The sequence below is a fragment of the Hibiscus syriacus genome, unplaced genomic scaffold (assembly GCF_006381635.1).
Source record: "Hibiscus syriacus cultivar Baekdansim isolate YM2019G1 unplaced genomic scaffold, ASM638163v2 tig00111693_pilon, whole genome shotgun sequence".
Lineage (NCBI taxonomy): Eukaryota > Viridiplantae > Streptophyta > Magnoliopsida > Malvales > Malvaceae > Hibiscus > Hibiscus syriacus.
The window spans coordinates 437,365-461,830 of NW_024063156.1; the positions used below are offsets into that span (position 1 = coordinate 437,365).

At 33.7% G+C, this 24,466-nt stretch overlaps 3 protein-coding genes and 1 pseudogene across 4 annotated transcripts; 1 reads left to right on the forward strand and 3 right to left on the reverse strand.

Annotated features, from left to right (window-relative positions):
* The first annotated feature begins 2,700 nt into the window (after window positions 1-2,700).
* On the forward strand, window positions 2,701-17,916 carry LOC120167675 (nuclear transport factor 2-like). 2 transcript variants are annotated; one of them, XM_039176619.1, is made up of 10 exons: window positions 2,701-2,848; window positions 2,923-3,057; window positions 3,471-3,780; window positions 4,665-4,921; window positions 5,373-5,562; window positions 5,916-6,049; window positions 6,127-6,195; window positions 6,860-6,938; window positions 8,146-8,300; window positions 17,904-17,916. In XM_039176619.1, exons 1-9 carry the CDS (start codon window positions 2,819-2,821, stop codon window positions 8,286-8,288), a joined length of 1,347 nt encoding a protein of 448 aa, XP_039032550.1. In that variant the 5' UTR covers window positions 2,701-2,818; the 3' UTR covers window positions 8,289-8,300; window positions 17,904-17,916. The 2 variants fall into 2 exon arrangements, with proteins under 2 accessions (XP_039032550.1, XP_039032549.1); XM_039176618.1 differs by lacking the exon at window positions 17,904-17,916 and having other exon boundaries at window positions 8,146-8,595.
* LOC120167674 lies at window positions 8,763-10,845 on the reverse strand (annotated as a pseudogene).
* Window positions 13,257-17,640, reverse strand: LOC120167676 (NADH dehydrogenase [ubiquinone] 1 alpha subcomplex subunit 9, mitochondrial-like). The gene is made up of 12 exons (XM_039176620.1): window positions 17,476-17,640; window positions 17,250-17,349; window positions 17,105-17,169; window positions 16,891-16,976; window positions 16,707-16,791; window positions 16,552-16,622; window positions 15,937-16,068; window positions 14,526-14,641; window positions 14,302-14,425; window positions 14,165-14,233; window positions 13,711-13,831; window positions 13,257-13,575 (listed from the first exon to the last, which is right to left on the reverse strand). Exons 1-12 carry the CDS (start codon window positions 17,567-17,569, stop codon window positions 13,436-13,438), a joined length of 1,203 nt encoding a protein of 400 aa, XP_039032551.1. The 5' UTR covers window positions 17,570-17,640; the 3' UTR covers window positions 13,257-13,435.
* A 1,615-nt stretch (window positions 17,917-19,531) lies between the features above and the next one.
* LOC120167765 (ABC transporter C family member 5-like) lies at window positions 19,532-23,690 on the reverse strand. The gene is made up of 8 exons (XM_039176680.1): window positions 23,686-23,690; window positions 21,668-21,787; window positions 21,501-21,610; window positions 21,186-21,400; window positions 20,560-20,865; window positions 20,149-20,212; window positions 19,774-20,013; window positions 19,532-19,664 (listed from the first exon to the last, which is right to left on the reverse strand). Exons 1-8 carry the CDS (start codon window positions 23,688-23,690, stop codon window positions 19,552-19,554), a joined length of 1,173 nt encoding a protein of 390 aa, XP_039032611.1. The 3' UTR covers window positions 19,532-19,551.
* Between the last annotated feature and the right edge of the window lie 776 nt (window positions 23,691-24,466).

The following is a 24,466-nucleotide window of genomic DNA, read 5'->3' on the forward strand; positions in this document are numbered from 1 at the left end:
TATAAATACTAAGGGTGTGTTTGGTTCACGGAATATAAGATTACCAGTGGGAATAAAAGATTATCAGGGAATATAATTACTTAGAATGTTGTATTTTGTGTTTGGTTGGTTTAACATGGATGTAATATTACCGTGTTTGGTTAAAGGAATAAAAGATTATTAGAATGTATATTTGTTTATTTAACAAGTTGGAAAATATTTATATATTTTTCTTTAAAAAATTTAAATTCATAAAATTTATATATATATATATTTTTACAAAATTGAAAATATAAAAAGGTTTAATGAAATGGTAAATCCTTATTTTAACTCCTGAACTTCATATAAAATTTTAATTATATATTTTTTTATAAATCTAAAATAGTTTAAGGATAAATTTGTAATTTAACCTTCGTAGAATTTTTATTATTCAATGACAGAATAAAAATATTTTTGAATGAAAGAAAAAATTAAGGGCATTTTAGTCTAAAACGTCGGTAATCTAACAATACCTAAGGAAAGTGAGGTAATGACATTCCCGGTAATATACCCAAAAAAATCTACTATTGGTAATGTAAGATTACCGGGAATGATATTCTCGGCCAACCAAACGGGAGAATGTGGATTCAATTTCCATGAGAATCTCACGTTCACCCAACCAAACACACCCTAAGGGTATGAGTGTTTATTATTAAATGATTGAAAATATTTAAATAATTATTGTATTGTATTTATCCTATATTTATTTAAAAATCTATTAATTTGATTTTTAGAGCTATTCATTTAAGGACATAAGTCATAGTGATGTTTTTTTATATGATTTAATAGATAAATTTAGATATCAGATTATATGTATCTTAAAATTAAAATTTGATTTTATAATTTTTGAGAATCTTTTAAAAAGTATCTAATGATATTTTTATAAAAATTAATTCAGTAAATCAGAACATGATGAGCACGATAGTCAAAGTTCGAAGAATTTTGAATTTGTTATGTAAGTCAAAAAATTGTTTTTAGTTTAACCCTTAAATTTTAATTTATTTTCACTTTAACCCCTCTATATGTCGATCATTAATATGTTTTTTTTATTAATCTAAGGTAAACCTCTGGTATCTATGGTGCTCGAACCTGAATCCTTAAGAAATAACAACAATTTTTTTACCACGGAGGTCACTTGATTCGTGTCGATTATTAATATGTTGATATTTTTAATGACATAGAACCTTAAAACCACTATGGTAAAAAATAGGTAAAATACATATTTAGTATTTAAATTATTACTTTTACTTCGTTTTGATATCTAAATTATATTTTTTTCAAACCTATACCTAATGTTTAATTTAGGATTCATTTTGGTATCTCGTCATTAGAGATTTAACAATAATGTTGACATGTTACTATAAGATTATGCAACATCATCATTGAAAAAAATAAAAAAAATGACATGTCTAGTAGTTCTATTAATTTTTTTAACGGTGGGTACCAAAATGAAACTAAAACTAAATATTAGGTATGATTTTGAAAACAAATAAAGTTTAGATATCAAAACATAACAAATGTAATAATTTAGGTACTAAAATTGTAGTTTACCCAAAAATTAAAGACTAAAATGAGAAATCATATTTTAGGAGCCAAATTATGTCTTAGGTACTAAACTTGTAGTTTACCCAAAAATTAAAGACTAAAATGAGAACTGAATCATATTTTAGGAGCCAAATTATGTATTAAGCCTATATATGTTATTTACTCGTAATATTGATTAAATCAAATCTGGATCGGGAAATTCGATTCGACCCACAAATGAAAGGTAGTGGGGGACAAAACATTGGAGCTTAAATTGACACGGTGTTATATTTTTCATCGTTGGATTGAATAAGACCCCAGCGATAAGAGACATCTGTGATTCCCATCCCCAAGTCAGATCTAAGCAAACATCACTCTGTATATTTCTTTGATGAGATTCTTCAAAGCGAATTTGCGTGGACTCTTTTATCTCTTGGCTCCAATTTCAGCTTAACTCCCATTTAAGTAGATAAAATATTTTAGGGTGCGTTTTGTTAACGAAATGTAAGATTATTAATGAAAATAAAATATTATCAAAGAATATGATTATTGGGAATATTATATTTTGTGTTTTGTTGGTTTAGCAAGAATATAAGATTACCGTGTTTGGTTAAAAGAATAAAAGATTATTGAAATGTATATTTAATCAAATTATCCTTATTATATATTTATATTTTTTTAACAAGTTGGAAAATATTTATATATTTTTTTAAAAAAATTTAAATTCATAAAATTTATATATTTTTTTAAAAAAATTAAAAATATAAAAAAGTTTAATGAAAAAGTAAAATTTTATTTTAATCTCTGAACTTCATATAAAATTTTAATTATAGAATTTTTTATAAATCTAAAATAATGACATAATAATGATATTTTTAGAAGAAAAAAAATTTAAGGTCATTTTAATCCAAAATCCAGGTAATCCAATAATATCTAAGGAAATGGAGATAATGATATTCCCGATAATATACCCAAAAAATTTACTATCGACAATAAAACATTACAAAAAATAAAATTTTCAATCAATCAAACATGAAAATATAAATTTTATTCTTATAAGAATCTTACATTTCTTAAACCAAATAACCCATACATTTCCGTCCGGCATTGAAAGTTAAAACCCTTGTCTTTTCAATACCTAGGGTTTCAGACATTTTTAAGATCGATCCCTATTCCAATAGCTATCGATTCGTACTTTTTTTTTCCTTGCTGGGATTAGATTAGATCTTCCTTTTTCTCATTCTTTTTTTGGTTTGAGTTCATCTCACTCATCGTAATGGCTACTTCCTACCCAGGACCCGTTCAGGTTTTGTTTTTGTGTATAGATTTGTAGGGTTTATTCTTTTTGTTTGATCTACTGATTTTATTTTAAAATTTCAGGTTGGCTCATACTTTGTGGGACAATACTATCAGGTGCTACGACAACAACCTGATATAGTTCATCAGTTTTACTCGGATGCCAGTAGCATGATTCGGGTTGATGGAGATTCCTCTAAATCTGCTTCTTCAATGCTGGTACTTTATTCTTATTTTTGTTTGTTTGTTGTATTTTTGAATGAATTTGCTTGAACATGATACAATTTTCTTTTTCAGTTTACTAAATTTTGTTTTTGTTATATTTCTTTGGTTGTATCTACCTTCAAGTTGATGTCTTTATGAAAACTACCTATAATTGAGCAAGTATAACCCAAGTTAGGGAGAAATAGGATTTTGTTCCAAAAAAGCCAACTTATCATTTTAAGAGATGGACTCTCTATATTATCTTCGATTTAGATGTTACAAACAAATGCCTTTGAGTAATTATTAACTAATGGATGGATTATTGCAAGTTCTCTTGCAAATTTGTGTTTTGGAAATTCTTATGCATTTAATATGTTTTAGATTTCTTTCTTATTTGGATAAACTCATATTGTATTTTTATTTTGCAGCAAATTCACTCTCTGGCCATGTCACTAAACTTTACTGCAATTGAGATCAAAACAATTAATTCTCTTGATTCATGGAATGGAGGAGTTCTGGTGATGGTCTCTGGTTCTGTTAAAATCAAGGATTTCAATGGCAGAAGGAAATTTGTACAAACCTTTTTCCTGGCTCCCCAAGATAAGGGTTACTTTGTTCTTAATGATATCTTCCAGTTTATTGACGATGGAATGGTTTATCAACATCCATCTTCAACTTTACAAGAAGACAAGCTTGATTCTAAACTAAATGTATCAAGCCCTGTTGCAGAGCCACCAGGTACAGTGGGCAAGGTTTTTCCTAACTTTGATCTGAATGCAGATAACTAGGATTGGGGCTTTGGACTGTGTCCCCCCAACTTAAACAATGACATTTTCTTGGGAATGTACTATACTTGGTAGTTCAATGACTAATTTTATATCTTATACAAAATTTGAATCTTTTTTTTTTTGATAGAAGTTGGAGGTCTCATTAAAAACTCCCTTCGTATTCGTTCACATACTAAGAAGTATGTTAACGAACATTGGAAGGAAGAAAATAGTACCTCAAAGTTTATTTCTTAATTCTTATAGTTTTATTATTTGAGGGATTGAAACCTTGGACACTTTTTTCTTTTCTTTTTGGTTAATAAATTTCAGCATGTTAAGTTTTTACTTGAAACTTATTAGTTTAGAAGCCCCCCCCCCCCAAACACCTTCTAGCATATCTTTGGTGTTCATTATTTTCAGTCAATTGGTGGAGGAAATTAGAGTTCTTGCTACTGCCAAGGGCGTCGTTCTTAGATGGGTTTCTAGGAGTTGTAATATGGAGGCCGACAAGTTAGCTAAGCAGGGGATCGGTTTAGTGTTGTAGGCTTAATGTTGAACTTCACGAACTAGCTGATGTTGGGTTAGGCGGATGGGTTTTTGTTTCCCATCGCTATTTGTATTAAGGTCATGTTTTATTTTCGAGGGATAGAGTGTTATGTCTATCCTGTGTTATTCAGGGTCAGATTGTTAGGCGTATCTTATGTAATCCTGGTTTTATTAATATACTGAGGTGCTCTTTTCCTCCCTCAATTAGTTGCCATCCTGAGTCAACTATGAGGGAGGTTCCTAACGAGACCTCCTATTCCTATCAAAAAAAAATTTCTTAGCTTTTCTTTAACTTGTTGGATATAGCAGTTTCCGACTTCGTTTTGGAGGAAGAGGTCAGTAAGTATGTCAACTCGGTTCATATAGAAGATTTCCCAGTTGACAAATATAGCCTCCCAGAGCAACCGGAGCAAGAAGATGTTGAAGATAAAGTTGCAGTGGGGGAAGCTCCTGCAGAGGAAACTCTTGTTTTGCATCACAGTGTGGTGGACACTGTGCAGGAACCCCCAGCTATACCTTTCGATGAACCTGTTGAGGAGCCTCCAAGGAGAACTTATGCTTCTATTGTAAGTGCTCCTATATTGATTTTTCTGCAACATTCTGTTTAGCGTGCGTTCAGGTTTCCCCCTCACTGCCTACTATTCACTTTTTCAATAAGCTATTCTTCTATTTAAACAAGCCTATATTTATTTATCTTTAATGCAACCAATCAGTATCGCTGTGGCATTCATAACACTGGGACATACACTACTGAAGCAAGTCTATGCATGTAAAACCCTAAATATATAAAGGATTAATTACTCAAGGAGACAGAGCCTTACATGTGAGTGAGAATAAAATTATGGGTACTTTCCACGAGTTATCTAATGAGAGTGAAGTGTGATAGGAATTCTCCCTAACAAACTCTGTTTCTATCTGTTACCGACATACACTGATAAATGGTGTTTACTGTTTACCTTGTTGAAAGTTAAATAACTTTGGTTGACTAACACTATTTGTTTGTTACAAATGCTCTAGGTGAGTGTTCCGAAGCAGCAATCTGCTTCATCTGTTCAACTTCAACATTCTTATAACAAGATCCCCCCGAGCATCTCAGATTGGGACCATACACCAGAGTCTACAAGCCAGCAGTCACGTCCTGCTTGGTCAGATGTGCCTGAACCTGCAGCAGAGACAACAGTGGAGGAAGGCTTAATCTCTGAAGAAGGTTAGTCTAGCTATACCTACATTGGTATGTGGTTCCTTTTATCAGTGCTTGCAATGCCATAGATTTTGGTTCTTTAGTGTGCTTTCGAGTTTATAAATTGCCCTTCTTTAGCCTTTTCTTTGTTTTCTGAAAAAGGACATTTCTCAAATGGATTGTCTGGGTATTTAATGTGAGCCCTGAGCCCCCGACATAAAAATATTGCTTTTACGGAGAGAAATTAAGGTTTTTGATTCTGAATGATTTTGTATTTCCATTTTCAAAAATCTTTCCTATATGTGTAGAGATGAGGGTATTTATATAAATGCTTACTGTACTTGGAGTTATAATCCGATTATTGAGGTTTCTCCTTTTAGGTAAACATACTGGTGAATATAAATCTGTGTATGTGAGAAACTTGCCTTCTACTGTTACTGCCGCTGAAATTGAGCAGGAGTTTAGGAATTTTGGAAAAATCAAGCCTGACGGCGTGTTTCTCCGGGTCCGCAAGGTAATATCTTTTCCTTTCCATTTTTGATCATTAGCATATAACCTTGAGGAAACTAAATTAGTGTTAGCTGCATGCAGGATGTTGTTGGTGTTTGCTATGCTTTTGTTGAGTTTGAAGACATCCTTGCTGTTCACAATGCAATCAAGGTATAACTTCTTGTTTGTGTTCTTTCTGTCAAATAACTTTGTTGGATGTTAGCTATTAGCTTTTAATTTGAGTTGAGTTCACTTTACTATTAAAAGCTGAACTCTTTCTCACTTTCCTTGCTAATGACTCCTTGTTGAAACATGTATTCTAACAACTTGTTTGGCTTCTTGTGTTTCTGTAATGTTGAATTTACATGGAAAAAGATTTGAACAATTTTAATATGGCGCCCTTTTTTATATTGAAATATGACACCCTTGTAGTTGTTTGTATTGTTATATCCATTTGGGTGCATCTATATATGTATGATTCTTTTTTTTTTATTGTTGCTTATGATGGGTGAGGTGGAGATGAGTGGCATAGTTTTGAAAACGCTTCTTGAGTGAACTGCAGGAAGGAGGGTGTTTTGAGAGGGGGAGGGTGAAGGAAAACAACATGCTGTCCATTCTTTAAAACCAACAATTGACACATAGGACCATCAACTGTTAAACTTTAAACTTTACATTGCATGAAGAATTCTTTAGATTCATGTATACAGTAGAAGCACCTGGTGGAACTTTGAAGAATGATATTTTTATAGCTAACCCCGAAACCCTTTATAGTTTTCTTTGGCTTCTTTATATATATATTTGACCCCAATACTGGCCGATTTTTGTTCTTCTATAGGCATCTCCTATACAGTTTGCAGGAAGGCAAGTCTACATAGAGGAACGCAGACCAAATAGCAGCAGTACTCGAGGAGGAAGTATGTGCCTTTATACACCCTCCTGTTATGTTTTATGCATGCCAGAATTTTCTTTTATTTTTTTTATAGGAATAGTAGGCCTCAATAAAACCCCCTTGTGATTAACGGAACTTAAAAATAGCTCCTTAATCCGCACGAGGAAAAGTGTGTCCTAGGATTTCATTAACCTCAAATATAACAAAGTAATACAAACTAATCTCCCTCGAGAGATACAAAACCAGAAAGAAACAGCCCTTAACAGAACATAATTCAACCAATACCAGCCTTAGCTAGGACATCCACCTCTATATTGGCTGTCCTACTAACCCAACTAATAAAACCTTCATAAACACTAAGCTTTTGAATAATGTCTTTAACAATTTGAACATAAACAGCAGGACAAGAGACCACATCCTTAACCCAGCCAACTGCCACCTTACTATCACTCTCAATAATCAATCTATCTTTAAACCTATGACAAATAGATTCATAAAAATCTAAACCCTTTAGGATAGCCTTCAATTCCATTAAAGTTGGGGGCCCCGGACCAGCAGGCTCTTTGAAGGAGCCAAGAATCGAACCAGACATGTCTTTCAAAATACCACCTAAACCACTCCTCTTCCAATCACTCGAAGTAGTCGCATCCACATTAAGTTTAATAAAACCTTTTGGAGGAGGGGACCAAGGAAACATGGTTGAAATCCGATTAGAATGGGACGAGTAGGAATCCACTAAGGAAGGGTCAGCAATAAGATCATCCTTGGAAATAGTAATATGAGTTTCCTTAGCTAGAAACCATGAAGCAAGCCTGCACCTTGCTAGAAAGAAAATCTCTGCTCGATCAAGCTTCCCTCCTTCAAACACTATAATTGGAAAATTCACATCATCTATGATAGCACCGTTTACCAACTTCTTTAAGTTGCTAAAAGCTAATTTCAGTTTACACGTTTGCATCAAGCTTTAGTGTTCTAGTCCTTAAATTGCATGATTTGCCCACTGTTAGGCGTGCTAGGCAGTTTTTGTATATGGACATATCAAACTGTTCCACTTATGTTGTAGATAATGTTGTATACACTTAATTCACTTGAACTTTTCCAGGTGTATAGTGGTACACTTGATTTACATTTATATGTTACTCTCCGATTTAAAATGGCATAACTAGTAAGTATTCTTTGAAAACCTTGTCCAAGGCTTGTGTTGACATGACTCTGCCATTAAAATTGATCAGGAAGGGGAAGAGGCAGGGGCAGTTATCCCCCAGAATCCTCAAGAGGTCGCATTGGTTCTCGAAGTTTGGGTAGGGGAAACGACCAAGAATCAGGTGACTACAGACTTAGAAGCAATGGTTTCTATCAGCGAGGTTCTAGATAAGACAGAATCCTAGTAAACAGACCGAATGGTAGTTGCTGAACTTCTCTACTCGTGGCACATGAGGGTGTTTTTGAGTCTTAATGGGTGATTGAGGGGTTGGCAGCTGCTCTCAGTGGAACTTCAGAAAAATATGCATCTATTTTTTGTCTGTGTTATTTCAGTTAAAAGGAGTGTTGGGTTACAATTTTTAATTTTGTTTGGTAGATGGTTCATTCATGTTTCTCCCTTGAAGTGTTTTTTTTTGGGGTTACGCAATGCAAGTGGAGAAATTTTGTGTTTTAAGTATTTATGAGCTGTTTTATTATAAGTAGCGAGGCAATTCGATGATGAATGATTTTATGGTTATGAGATGGAAGCAATTTTAACTGAATTCCTCATAATAGTGATCATCATAGTACTACTATGATGAATGAACTAGTAAGTGCCTAATACATTAAAAATAACTCGGTGAAATGGTTCAAAGACCATAAAAGCAAAAAACACTGATCATTAGTTATCATTTCTTGTATGAATTTAACAAGAGAGGCACATCAAACAGGCAATTTTAGCTAAGATACATTAAAAAGAATCAATAAGAAAATAGATAGTACAATAGAAGAAAACTGTGTAAGAACTGTGTTTGGTGGAGAGATTATGTATAAATGTTATGGTTTTAAAACAAGGCTAAGAGCCTGATGTGCCTGGTGGGCAATATCTATAGTTGATGCACACGGCACTAACAAGGAACTCTTGATTTTGCCATTGGGATACTGCATTAAAACTCTAGCACAAGTCATATACTGCTCCATCAACTTCGATTTATGATTGATCTCTCTGCTCGTTCTTCCAAAAAAATTTCGCAGCTTCAGCAGATTGATCTTTCTGCTGCTCCTTCGGTTTTGAGAAGAAGGGATCCCATTCATGAGCTCCAACCTCTCGCTGTCCTTCATCTAACAAGTCATACTTCCAACTGTTTTCTTCCACGAAGTTATCATATGCTGTCAGACCTTCGATAATGTTCTTCCTCAACTTGGTTACTTTATTGATCACTGCCTGTACAGTAACATCGAAAGCATCTAGAAGGGTCTCCAACTTAGAGCGAGGATCTGCATATATCAACCTTGGGATGAGATTTATAACTGCCTCTCTCATGATCTTCACTTGCTCAGGAGAAATTTGACTAAGTCTCTCCTCAATGCTAACATTCCGTTTACGAATATCATCCTCTGGGATGAACAATGAATATGTAGTATAATTTTTTGGAAGGTGCCAAGTGTACTGTGTGTATGCCGAGCCGGGATGGAAGAAGACGGGAATACAACCAGCCAACATCGAGTCAAAGGCAGATCGCTGAGTGTATGAATCTCCTTGAGGTTGTAAGCAGAACAGAGAGCTCTGGAACATCTGCATTATACTGCTCGGTGAATGACACTTGCTCTCCCCAAAATCACATTCCAACAACTTGCACACTTTCGACTTCCTGCACTGATCAATAATCTGCCCTCTTATTGACTTCAGGTTACCTGGGCGAGGTGCACCTGCAAAAGAGAAAAGCCACTTTCTCTCCAATTTCCTCATCCTATCTTGCCATATAGAAACTTCCTCATCCTTGGCAGGATGGAAGTACGTTGGATATGGAATGCCAAAATCATTTGCATTCCAGGGGCTAGATTCAACCACCAGCATCGACATATTCTTTGCAGCAGGTAAAAACAGAAGCTTATTACCCCAATCAGATTCCTCCTCACTCAATCTCCTGAAATCCCATGTAATCCTCCCAGCCACCAGGAAATGATCCTTCCCTCCCATTATACCCCGCTCGGGCCTCCTCATCAGCCAATCAACCAAATAGAGGGAAGCAGCGTCCCGCCTCGAGATATTATATCCCCAAAGATACCTTGCAATATCGAACCCTGCATAAAAGGGCACAAATATCGCACCTGCAATGGATGAATCATTGGTCAAGCACTCATACTGCTTCATTCGATTATTGAATATTACATCCACCGCAAAATGATTCGTCGCATACCACCCGATGTTCTCGAACACCCCTTCCACATTCTCGAGTGGTGGACCGAGCCCTTCATTACTAGTAAACTTACACATGTTAGTCCAAAGGCTCAAACTCTTGCACTCCTTAAGCATATCCTCATTGAACCTGGGAGGAAGATTATGCACATAAATATACCTTCCCCCCACACGGATCACTCTTGTTTTCCACCGTTCTTAAAGCTCTCATAAAAGGGTAAGCGACCACCGTTTCAGTAGCCGTATTCTTAACGGGTTTCACCGGTGGTGGTTTCTCCTTCTCTTTACGGGCATAGGTCACCCGAGCAGGGAGAAACTCGACATTGATGAGAGGAGACTCTAATTTGATAGGTGGAGATGGAACTGAGTCCTGGACTGTATTGCTCCTTCCTAGAACTACAAAATGGAAGTACAAAAGCAAAATCCAAAAGAAAGCTGATAAAGAAGCTAAGAAACAGAGCCGGGTTTTTTGATTTTTAGGGAAACCTTTCTCCATTGTTTCGAAAGGAGCCAACGCCCCCGGACGGCGTCTCATCAGAGTTCAATCTTCAGCTGATCAACAGATCCCCCCCCCCCCCGAATACCAGACAAAAAAAAGCCAGCTTTGTAACTTGGAAAAAGTAGTAAATTTGAAAACCCTAAATTTCAAATCATCAGCTTAAAAGGAAAGCTACAGTAAGACTTGAGCTTGGACCACTGATCCCAAAAGAGAAAAGGAATTAAAAGAAAGATCAGAACTTTTTCAAGTGAGTAAATTCTAAAATTCTATAACAAAAAGGAAAAGCAAAATGAGGTTTAGAGTTTATAGTGGAGAGGGAATTATCAGCAAATGAGGAGGTAGTGAGAGGGAGAGGATTCCATGATATGGTTGCGGATCTTTTGACTGAATTTCACCGACGAGGCTAACTGCAAATTTTGAAGAGAAAATTTGGATTTAAAGAAGAAATGGCTCACTTCAACAAAAAATAAATAAATAAAAATGACTCACTGGGGTTTTTATTTTACCGTAAACTATGTATTTAGCTACTCAATTATTATTATTTTTTTATTTTAATCACTAAATTATATTATGGTAAATATTTTTTCAATGATAATGTGAAATTATATCATGGTGATACATCATTATCATTGTTAAGTTTTTAACAGTAATTGATTAAAATTATAATATTTTTTATTAGTCTATATTGATTATAAATTATTATTTGTTCGAAATATTCTCAATTATTTGACAATAAACGTTCAGACATCCCTACAGATGATGGGCTCAAATCAGAGATTTTTAGAAATAACAACCATTCTTTTAACCACTGTGTTCGTTTGGTTCGTGTACTAAAACGTAATGTTAAATATGGCTTTAAAAAAAAAAATTAAATGATCAAAACGGAATTATTGAAATAGAAAGGTGATTAAATATGTAACTTAGCCTTTTTTATGGGAAAACAAATTGAGCGAGTAGTCAGTCCACTCCTGGAGGGAGAAGGGATTACATAGAACGCGCGGCGCAAATTAGCTGCGTGCGTCCAAGGGTTGTCGCTAGTCACGTGAGACCATACGATGGAGTTGAAATTCCATTTGCGTTGGAAAAGCGAAAAACGTGAGTCGAGGTAACAGCGTCGACCCAAAGGGTTGTCTCTGTTGTCGGTAGCCGCTGGGATCTTGCCACGTGGGACCATCTGATGACGTGGAAAATTGGGAATGAGGTTCATTCCCGGAATTACATTATTAGCATCGAGGTGGAGGGAATTAGCGGTTTAAATTAAATTTTAGGGTAAACTCACATGGCTAATCAGTCCAAAGCCCACACACACACACAATTAATTCTCTTAAGCAAAAAATAATTACTCTAGAAACTAACATAACCAAAATTGCTGAATTTGATGCAATACAGAATTTTTTATATTTATTAAGATCATGATCTGTTGAGAGCTTTATTTGTAATTAATGAAACATTTATTTTGGAAGTGGGATATGATAATTGATAGTTAAGGGATTATGTGTGATCCAATGGTGAAAGATTTTTTTAATGATTTTAATTTCGAACATAATAATTTTTATGAGCGTATAAGTTTAGATATTATATTTTAAAAATAAAGAATCATGCTAATTTATCTCATTTTTATTACTATTTTCTCAACTCATTCAACTCTTTGTACGGGCAGCTGGCCACGTAGCATCAAGCAACATCCTTGAGCACGTGGCGATGTCCAAGTGGCTGCCATACTTTATTAATAATTCATCTCCCCCATATAAAATAAAGTGAAAATTTTCATATAACTCGTATCATATAAAATAATTGAAATCATAAAATTAAAATAATAAACGATCTTAGTGGTAAAATAAATTATTATTTTTTTTAAAAATTTTAAATTTGAATAATTACGGAGGTAAGGTATACATTATCAATTATAAAACGTCTACATGGTGAAACAAATTGGAACATATGCTTCATCCAAGACTAAATCCTCGACATAAAACTGTACATTGTATAAACCTTTTAACAGAAACATTCTGTTTTTTATGAAAATGATTTAACTGATTTGCAAGTTCATTTGAGGGGTTGCATTATTAAAATTAGTTCAATATTTTTCTTCTCATTAATATTTAATTTTAAAAATAATATATTTGAACACGAACCAAGTGATCTTAGTAGTTAAAGATATGATTATTATCCTTTATAAAAGTATTTAAACATTCATCATTAAATGATTAAGAATCTTTTAAACTTCTAATCACATCGTACTAATAAAAAAATATTTAAATTCATGAATTCAAACTCAAATACATAGCGGCAAAGACAAATCACCACACGGCACAGCAGGTAGGGAAAGTTGTGCTTGGTAGTTGGGAAAGACTTTGCCTTAAACTTGGTTTGTGTTTCTTTTATGACCACACCTTGGATTTTAGATGAGATTAATATATCATCCCCTGAAACTACTAGTGGGTCTTTCCTTCCCCTAATTATTCAACCAAGTATCTCAACTTTTATTACATCTTGCTACTCAGCAAAATCACCTTTTTTGTTTAAAAAAAATGGAAACTTCAATTTTTGTCTTTTAAGGAAGCCACATACCACAATTTCTCCATGTTAGGACAATCGGGGGGAAAAGGAAAAACACATCGTAAACGAGATCCCAATAAAATTAAGGATAGGAATCTGGATTAACTTTTTCACTGACTGTAGAACCAAATTGTGGACCGCCCTTACGGTATTGGATAAGAAACTCAACCGGGTAACCCTTCACCTTATGGGGCACAACACCCAAATCCGTGAAAGCTAAAGCTGCAAAACCCACCACAAAACAAGGGGTAAATGAGATGAACGCATCTTGTAACAAGGAATACTTACTCGCATTGCCATTAAAAATTGTACAGAAAAATGACATTATAGGCATAGCCTGTAACTATTTCAACTGACCATTTTCTGATACAACGGTATCGTTAGCAAATGCAAGTATTTGATCCAGATTGAAGATCTCAGGAGTTGGTAAAGGAAATGGCACTTTCTTGACTAATACCTCTCTAGGCATGGCAAGTGCCTGAAACCATCAAATGATGAGCTGTTAATCTATAACTCAATATTAAACGGTAATAAGCAATATCAATGTGACCATGAGCTAGGAACAGAAAGATGAGTATGAATCCAGAAGCACAATGATCTACTATGTGTTAATTAGAGTCGTGATTAAGGAATGGAAGGCACAACATGCCTTCCATTGATATTTTAAAGATATCTTTACTGCTAGCACAACTAAATTTCACCATGCATAGAGTCAAATACCGACAATCAGACAACAGAATAAAAAGATGCACTTAGAACAGCTAAAACATCGCTTGTAGCACTTGTCCAAATACAAGGGTTAAAATTTTACCTTTGCAATGGGTAAAGGAACATTTACATAGCGTGGCCATTCACGGATCATATCATACATAAGCTCAGCCTGCAGGGTATTCTATGATCAGCTACACCAAGAAGCATTGTTTCAATATCAAGAGGGAAACTAATTACCAGTTCATGCATAGTATAGATATCTGGTCCACCCAACTCATAGACTTTTCCCATGCTGGTTCCGTCATCTTTCAGGGCCGCAACGATTGCAGAAGCGACATCATTAACATAAACAGGTTGGATTCTGTAAAGGAACTATTGTTAGCAACCGATTTACAAAGCTTCCAGAAGAAACGAAACCACCAAAAATCAATTAAAAGGTTCAGGTTATAATCCAAATTTACTTGGAAGATCCATCGCCGATGAGTGGAAGAAAGCTATATTTCTTTGCAAAGCGTGCCCACTGATTCATAATCCGATCCTCAGTACCAATCATTACAGCAGGTTTCATGACAGTAGCCTGTAGAAGGAATAATATGATAAAATTGTTGATGTTGGAACCATAGATAACATAAAAAATGTGGAAGCCTATGGAAGGCCAAATTTTAATACCAAGTAAAACTTCTCAATTCGGTATAACCCTTTTACTATTTTCACCTTCCCTCAAACTTATCCAGGAAAGAAGTGCCTTTGTAATTTTATCATGCACTTGGGTTCGGTACTATTCAGATTCTTGTTATGATTGCACAACCCGAGTTATGCAGTAGTCTCACGATTTCCTAGAGTTGAAATTTCATACCAAGTTCTAAACTAAGTTTGCATAATGCGAAATTCAACAAATTTTGTGCAATAATAAATACACAACAATTTCAGCTTTTTTTTTTTTATAAGAATTTCAGCACAACAATTTCAGCTAAGTAGTACCAAAAGTTTGGTATTACACATTGGTAAGAGTGAAAATTAACAATTTACTCCAAACAAAGCTTATAGCAAATGAATGAACTTAAAATCTACTTTTGCTTAGGATGACAGGAAAACTTCAAGTAAACCATAGCATAGCATTACAACAAAATATAGAACCAGATTGTGAAATGAGAAAAGCTGTTGAAAATTGTAGCTATAACCTAAAGGAACAGGAGTCAAGTCATCGACTCCATTTTTTTACCTCTATTCTGACACCGAACGCTTGAAACACAACTGTGATCAAAAGTTCTCAAATGTAGAAACAATAATAATACAAACAATGTTACTCGGATTCAGGTGTATGTATCCAACAAGGGTATGGCTAGATTTTTCCAATTTTTTCTATATGTTTGGAGGATCCTTAGAGGTATTTCATGAAAAATGAAGAGTCAGAGCAACATAGACTACAAAATGATATTGTTGTCTGACTAAACAGCATATGGATGCGCCTAAAAACAACCACAATAAAGTCGAAAGCCGCAAAAACGCATTTAGCGCATCATGTCACCTAGGAACAAAATAGTGAATAACTTAGAGAAGTCCCAGAAGTGAGAAAAGAAAGAGCAGCCATGGCAAAAACAGAGAGAGTTAAACACTCCTATAAATCTGTGTCAAAATTAATTCTCTCATTTCACAAAAACCATGCCCTTTTTTTATCTCCTTCCAACCTAATTTTCTTTATATGCAACAGTTTTTTTATCTCCCATTTTTGCATATAGTGTATAACTGTATATTCTATTAGATGACACCGTTGCATCATTATTGATACACATGCTCACTTTGCTTAATATTATAAAAAATTCACGGCACCATCATTGCAATCTCACGTTGTAGAAACTAAAGATTAATTACCTCAGGAAGTTCTTTCAAAATAGCTTCTTCTCCAGCAGCCTTAGCTCTTAGAAATCTTGATGGAGATGACAGAGAAGACCCTAAGCAAGAAACTTGAATAAATCTCATGATACCACCATGTTCTTTGGCAATCTGAAATCAAGGGGAAATTGATACATTAACTGCTTCAAACTCCACAAAAAATAAGCTTAGTTAAATGTAGAACATGATTGATAGCACAAGATGATATGAGCCATATAGTCACAATTCACAAACTATAAACTGTTCCTCAAGTTAAAAACTTGATAAATATGCATCACAAATAATTCCGTTATGAATAACAGCACAAATGACAGAAAAAATAAATGCAATTAAACAACTAGCTGTTTACATCCAAATTTAAAGATTTGTACGATAGAGACCCAAGTAGCATGCATACTTCAGCTTCCCTTTCCTCAAACTTTGTACATGATACATTTTCTTCTACTCCAACCCCTACACCCCGCACACCTTCGTCCAAAAAAGGACTGAGGATAACATTTAACCCATGCACAATAATAGGCCTAAAATCATTCTAATAACATTGTCAAGAGATTAAGGGTTCTAATTTCAATGTGAATGAAAGTTTCAACATACCACTGCCAGTTGTTCTGCCATGAAATGGTTCACTTCCTCAAAGCTATAGTTTCTTGTCTCATACTCTCTTCCTGTCAATATAAGCAATACCAATCATATAAATCCAAGATTTAAATTACTTTCATTGGTACAATCAGAAGAGAGACAATGATTACCAATGAGATTGATAACAACATTAGCCTTTGCCATCACAGCCTTGATTGAATTTTCATCCCTTGGATCGTATTTCATTGGCACAATCTGGGCATGAGAAATATCAAATTATAATTATAATAAAACCGCACAATATGCAATTGAATATGAATTTCAATAAAAATGAAAGGCAATGTCATATGGTACCTGTCCCAAATCTCCCATCAATTTGAGATGACGAGGGTTATCCTCGGAACCTCGGAACGGAACTAACACCTGAGATCCCATTTTAGCTAAGACAAAAAGAAAAAAAAATCAGTGTAGATATTGTAAATAAACCTTCAAGTGAGATTCAAAAGTAAAAACAAACAAACAAAAGAAGCACTCAGTAATAGTAATTAAAACACCAAGTTTAAATTACCAAGCTGTTGCACAAGATAACGGCCAAGGAATCCAGTAGCTCCAAAAACAGTAGCTACAATGCCACTGCAAGAGAAGGCAAAATCATTTCCGGCACTCAAACAGAAAACTTTCAACTAAAAAAATTTAAAATCCCAAGAAATGACCTGACGGATGATCGGCCACCGGTGCCCTTGCGAACGAGGTGGCCAACGCCGTTGTGGGAAGCCAGCGTTGATCCGTATCGCGGACGGTCACCTCCATAATCTGACAAAAATCAATAATAAAAATATTATTAAAAAAAACCCATCAATTCGATGTAATGCTAAACAGCCATTAGAATAGAAGAAAAAAATAAATCGAGAAATTAAAAAGAGGGAATGAAAATGTTACAGAGATCGGAGAGAGGGTAAATAGACTTTATAGAAGAAATTGAAGGTGTTGGCCTCATAGAGTGCTGCCCCAATCGTCTCGTAATCGCCTGCATCTTTTCTCAGCTTAGCTCCTGAGGGAGAGAAAGAGAAGGGAGGTGGTTAGTGTTGTTTTGAGTTGAAGACTGGAGATTTGGATTTTGGGTCTAATTTTATTTCCATATTGGATTGGATTTGAGCTTTGGGTTCATCACTTTCGGTAGACTGGATATGTCGGGCCATGTTTTAGGGTTTAGCCTTAAACACATGGGTAAAGTACACAGATGATTGATAAACTATACTGAAATGATCTTTTTGGTCACTTAATTTTAACAAATTACAAAATTGTCATTAAACTTCCCAAAAAGTTACAAAAAATTCATTAAAATGCATCAAAATATTATAAAATAGTTATTAAACTTATCAAATTATTATAAAATGATCCTTATTCTTATCAAAATTTATCACTATTTTATAATATGTAGTAACTTGTAATAGTTCGATAAATTTAATAATTATTTTATAATTTCTAAAACTTTAATAACCAAAATGATCATTTAATATAATTTAGTGATTATTTGTATAATTTACACTAAACACATTTAAGCCCAAGGTATAGGATATATGTACTCGTTACTTGTTTGATCTGATCATTCTTGAATTGGTTAATGTATAATTTAGCACCTACATTTGATATAGGAATATTCAATCGTTTTAAGTTGAAAATTTGAATCGGTCGAGTTTATAAGTATCATTTTATTATTCAAATCTTATTAATTTTTTTATATCGAGTTGAGTTTATGAAAATTAAGTCGAATTTGATATATTTATTCAAGTTTTTTTCATATTTAAATGTAATTATTTATAATATAATAATACTAATTGGTTCTAATTTAAATAATTATCTCTATCCATATAATATTTTCTACATGTGTAAATTTTGTAATGTTATTTAATAAATTAAATATAATTTAAAATAATATAATACATTTATAGTGTAATTTTTTTATTTTTGATAAATATAATGTTACTTGTTAAAGAAAGAATTTTGAGAATAAAGTATTGATGGGAGGATAATGAGTTAAAGAATTGACAGAAAGAAAGAAATTTACAAATAATTACCATCAAATGATCATTATTGAATAAGATATAAAGTTAATGGTAATTGTTCATAAAGAGAAGCCAAATTTAATGTTAATGAATGAAATCCAAGTTGCTGGCATCAAAGAAATCTTCATTAGCAAGGAAGAAGCAAAACAGAAGTTGAAATTAAAGAGAAGAAACAAAATTTATGTTCTTCAGCCAGAGGCGGGGCTAGAGAGAGCGCAACTTGTACGATCGAACAGGGCCTCATAATAGCAAGGGCCTAAAAAAAATTAGATTTATTACAATAAAAATTTCTTTTTTTTTTAGTCTAACTCCACTTTACGAGAAATGAATTCATCTTCATGATCTCCCTATCCACACCGTTAGAATTTGTGTTAGTAATATCACCAATCTCCCTATATATACTGCATTCAAGCTTTACAATTTTTACTAAGGGCCTCTTTATAAGAATTTAAGGGTCTCTTTTTAAGAATTTACACAGAGCCTCCAATGTCCTAGCCCAACCCTGTCTACAACTTACCATTTTGGCAGTAGAAAGAGTGGGATCTAACTACAAACTCCACAAGTTTCTCCTAACTACATACTAACATTTTCTCTGACCCACTATGTTATTGCACATCTTCAACAAATATGAACCCCACCATTGTTCTTATTCTTTTTTTTCCTTCCATAGACTCTACCCGTCGAGCTTATTTTCAGTTACAAGTTATGTCAGGTTGCTATAACTGTGAATGAACTTTCCAAATCCAATTAGGGGTGAATTTACTCGAAAGTTACCTTGAAGTTGAAATTACTTGAGGTTTTGGTTAAATGGCTCGGTCAGTACATTTGCCGTTGCCCTTCGTTGTTGTGTTAGCCGAGTGCTGCAAGAAAGAAGCAGTGGCAGCTGGTTCACTCTTGGTCCCTTAGCTCCCAATGCCCGACTGGAAGAATTTTGGGCTTGTAATCTGTTTTAGAAATCCGGTATGCCGCTTGATCTAGAGGAATACTCGGTTACTAACTTCAGAAACATTGATGATTTATCCTCCAAGAGATGTGCCGGAGTGTCAAACTCTGCAACTCGACCTGCAAATAAGTTTCCGATTTATTTGGAAAATGTCAAGACTTTCAATGAAAATAATAGTGAAGCATTCCGAATTTAAAAATGAAATTTTGAAGACACATGTTTACGTACCATCACTTAACACCAAAACAAAATCACCGTCGATTATGGTTGGAATACGATGTGCAATAGTGCCAACTGTGCAGTTCATGAACTCTGTTCGGATGATCTTCTGTATGAGATTATCGGTGGCAGTATCAACTGATGCTGTTGCTTCGTCAAGCACGAGTATTCTTGCCTGTTTGAGCAAAGCTCTGCCGAGGGAAACAAGTTGCCGCTGCCCCACACTCCAGTTATCTCCATTTTCTAAAACTGCACATTTTACATCAAAGGAAAAAGGACCTATCAACCACATTCAACTTCAAAGGGCTTTTCTACCTCTTCTTTCTCTATGAATTTTTCTTTTCCAGTTCAGATGTAATGATGCCTAAGAGGGACGGTGCAAACCTGGTGCATCATGCTTTTGGTCTTTCTCACGCACAATATCTCCGAGCTGAGACTTATCAAGAGCCTGTGGAGAAGAAAAATCCAGCGCTTGTCGTTCAAACATGATCTCATTTCAAGACTTAACATATCATTAGCATGGTAAAACTCATAGTATAAGTTATCGGTAACAACTCTTCCAAGGAACTGATAATCTTACTAAAGAACCTGAAATCCTCAATAAAAGAACAACAAACTCGAGAATTATTTGAATTTTCTAGATAGTTTTAATTTCTTAGGAGGTAAGAAACATCATGAATGTGTACTTTATGCTGATGGAATAAACACGGAACTTATGTGAAATTCATGGATTTCCATAACTCTCTATACTTGTATTATTAGGGGGAGAGAGCACGGTGCAAATGAAATTTGTACCTCCCAAATTTCATGATCCGAATGCTCTTCGAGAGGATCAAGATTGTCTCTAATAGTTCCTTCAAATAATGTAGGATCTTGGGGTATGATACCAAGACGTCTACGTAGGTCATGGAGCTCAATTGTGGAAATGTCAATGTTGTCTATAATGATTCTCCCACCAGCTGGCTCAATCAATCGGAATAATGATTGGATCAAAGTAGATTTACCACTTCCAGTACGCCCAACAATTCCTATCTTTTTGCCACCAGGAAATGCACAGGTTACTCCATGAAGCACAACAGGAAGATTTTCAGCATAGCGAACCTTTGAAAGATGGAATATATAAAAGAAAAGGAAATGTCAGCATGCGGTTCCATCCTTTTTCTCTGACATCATTAAAACATAAAATCGTTTTTTTTGGGGGGGGGGGGTTGAAGAAAATGATAAACAGAATCAAAATCTTCCAGGTAAGTCCATTCGGATGCTATAAACTTCTCATACGTTGCACATTTTCCACATGATATTACTAGTAATGTGAAAGATCTTAACGTAGAAACAGTATGGTATATGTGAGTCTCTGATGTTTTATGGAAAAATAAAGTAGTGCACGAACATGGTGTGGGGGAAAAACAACTAGATGATACCTTTAAATCATGCAATTCAATTGCTCCATGTTCCGGCCACATAGACGGAGGGTGGGAGTTTTCAATAACAGAAGGAGCTTCACTTGGAATTTGGCTGTACTGATAAATCCTCTCTATAGAAATTATTTTATTCTCGAGCTTGCAAAAACTAAGTATCCACCGTGGTAATCGTGCATTTAAGTTAAGGCCATATGTCACAGCAAGGCCAGCCATACCTGTTTAGAAGCAAGACTTATCAGTTAAGGTCATATGCAATAACTCGAATGTCTTGCAAACAAGCAGATAAATCAATAATAATGCAAAAGATTAACTTACTCGGAGCAATATTTCCTTGTGGAAAACTCACGAGCAAGATCATGCAAAAAGCAAATACAAAGGTCGAAAGTAATTCCTTCCTCGTGCAGAGCCACTCAATAGCAGCAAGACTGCAAAAGAATGGGCGGGCAAAATAATCAGGAAGATAAAGATTTCTCTTCATGAACCTTTTCTCTTGCCCAAAACCTCTAATCGTGGCCGCTCCAGCAATTGATTCACCAAACATATCAATAACTGGAGATTTCTGCAATGCGGACCAGTTCTCTCGATGAAGCCATGTAGTATTTCTGCAACCAGCAATATGTGTCAGTTCATCAGAAGAAACATGTGTTTCCAGATAAACTACACAACAATAGTTTTTGAAATTGTGAAGTGTATATTGAATTCATCAACAAAAATCGGAAGGGTCTAACGTAGATTAATAAAAACAATGTAGTGGTCTGGGCAGAACTTTTTTCAACTCAAAATGTGTAAAACTATGTTTCGATATAACAAATGAAGGCAAAATGTTTTTGGACTTAATTGAATTTATTCAAAGTTTTCAAAAGGTTTCAAAAATAATTCAAAATCCATTAAATTCGGATTTGAGCAAAAATGCAAAGAAGTACCGATACTGCTTCATGTAGTATCGATGCCACATGAATGGGTACTGATACACATTGTGTAGTATCGATACCCTAGGCAAGTGTAGTATCGATTATCTCGGGGTTGTTCCTGATCTTGTTGAGATTTGCGTTCTGTTAGACGTTATGGAACGTGTTTGTTCCGATCTTGTTGCATGTTTGACCGGCGACGCGTGATGCTTCTGGTCGTTGGATTGGATCAGATCCAACGATTCAGATCCGTTTGCTCAAATGATATCTTAGGGTTTTTCAAACCCTAGTCCCCTGATCTGTTGTGGGTCGTTGGATCAGTTGATCTGATCCATTGGTTGTCATGCTTGCGGCGCTGTGACAAATGTTGAAACCCTAATCCGGGTGGGTTTACCGAGTCAGGCTTGCCTACCCGGTTGGACGACCCACACCCTTGCTGGACCTGAAGTTGGACTTATTGGACCCTGGAACCAAAAATAAAAATAAAATAAAGTTAATAAAATAAAATGAATAAATAAAAAAATAATACTAATGATATAAACTATATAATATATATTTCAAAAATATTTTTAAACTATATATTATATATATTTTAAAAATGTTTTCAACGTTATATATTATATAGTTTTCAAAAATGTTTTAAAACTATATATTATATATGTTCTCAAAAAATGTTTTTAAAACTATATTATATATATATTTTCAAAATGTTTTAAAAACTATATATATATATATATGTTTTCAAAATGTTTTAAAAACCATATATTATATATTTTCAAAATGTTTTTAAAAACTATATATTTTATAGTTTTCAAAATGTTTTTAAAAACTATATAATATATACATTTTCAAAAAAGTGTTTTCAAAGCTATATATATTATATATATTTCAAAAATCATTTGCAAACTATATATATATATATATAATAAAAAAATCGGACGAAAATGAGTGTCTATAGTCCTTAAATTATTTTGAATTTATAAAATGAGCTCTAATTATTATTTTATCTAAAGTTCAAGGATTAAAGTAAAAAATTAAACTTTTTACTAACATGCCACATCATGAAACTAACAAAATTAAACGTTTCAGTGACCACATCTTAATTAAAACAAAATGAAAGTGACTACAAATTATATTTTTTTAATCGAATGACCATACGTTTATAAAAATGAGACAAAAGTGACGAACTCTATAATTTACCCTTTAGTTAAATATATTTACATGAATTTATTGTTGATAATTAATCGTGTAGTAATGAGTTAATGTTGAGTCAATATTCTAATTGATAATTTTCTAACGTTGCAGTAACAATCATGCTAATGAAAGTATCCTTCGACTGACAAAAACCCACCACTTGTCTTGGCAAAACATAGATGGAAAATAAAGTTAGGTTCTAAGGAATAATTTCAACCAGTACACTAAGATTAGCATATATACTTAATTAAAAGTATAAATAAGCCAATGCTAATATCATACTTTTTTATCTTTATTTTGTAAGGGATTTGGCGATGCTGATTCCAGATGGAGGTCTTTCACGAAAGCTGCTCTTAATCTGATGTTGGGGGTAACCTACTATCCTACCTTCCCCTTACCCCATTACATATGAGAAATAAAATCGGCTAAAAAAAATAACTGTTCAACCTACTTCATGGCCCATCCATCCATCTATTTGATATTAATAAATTAAAAATTCTAAACAAATTATGTTATAATTATCTTATATTATTAAAAAAATAAATTTTATTAGATGAGAATATTTGTCCCTTTCCTAAACCATAATTTTAATATTTGGGTCCACCGCCAAACTCTACAGTTGCCCAAAATAGTTCATGGCCTATCCATCCATCCATCTATTTGATATAAATTTTAGATTTAAACATGAAATTAATCCATGAATTTCATTCAAATTTTCATTTTGGCTCTTAATCTTGTTATTAAAAATAATTTATAAAGTTTTAACTTATCATCACTTTTAATCCATTTTATTGAAGAGTTTTAAAAAAAGCAATTGATTCGATTAATTATTGAGTAATATGTGGATATCAAATTGGAAATAAATTATAAATTAAAGATTAAATTGTAATTTGAACTTTAAACTATAACTTATTTCTAATTTGATTTTTTATGTGTCACTCATTAATTGATAAATATATTACATATTTTAATGTAATCAAGAAAATAATAATAATAATAATAATAATAATAATAATAATAATAATAATAATAATAATAGAATGAAGCTTTCAAGGTCACTTTTGATAATAAAAAAAATCAAGGGTTAAAATGAGAGTTTAGATATAGTTTTTAAAGATGAAGCTTTCGATGTCACTTTTTATTCAGAAAAAAATAAATAACTTTTAGTTTTTAAAATTT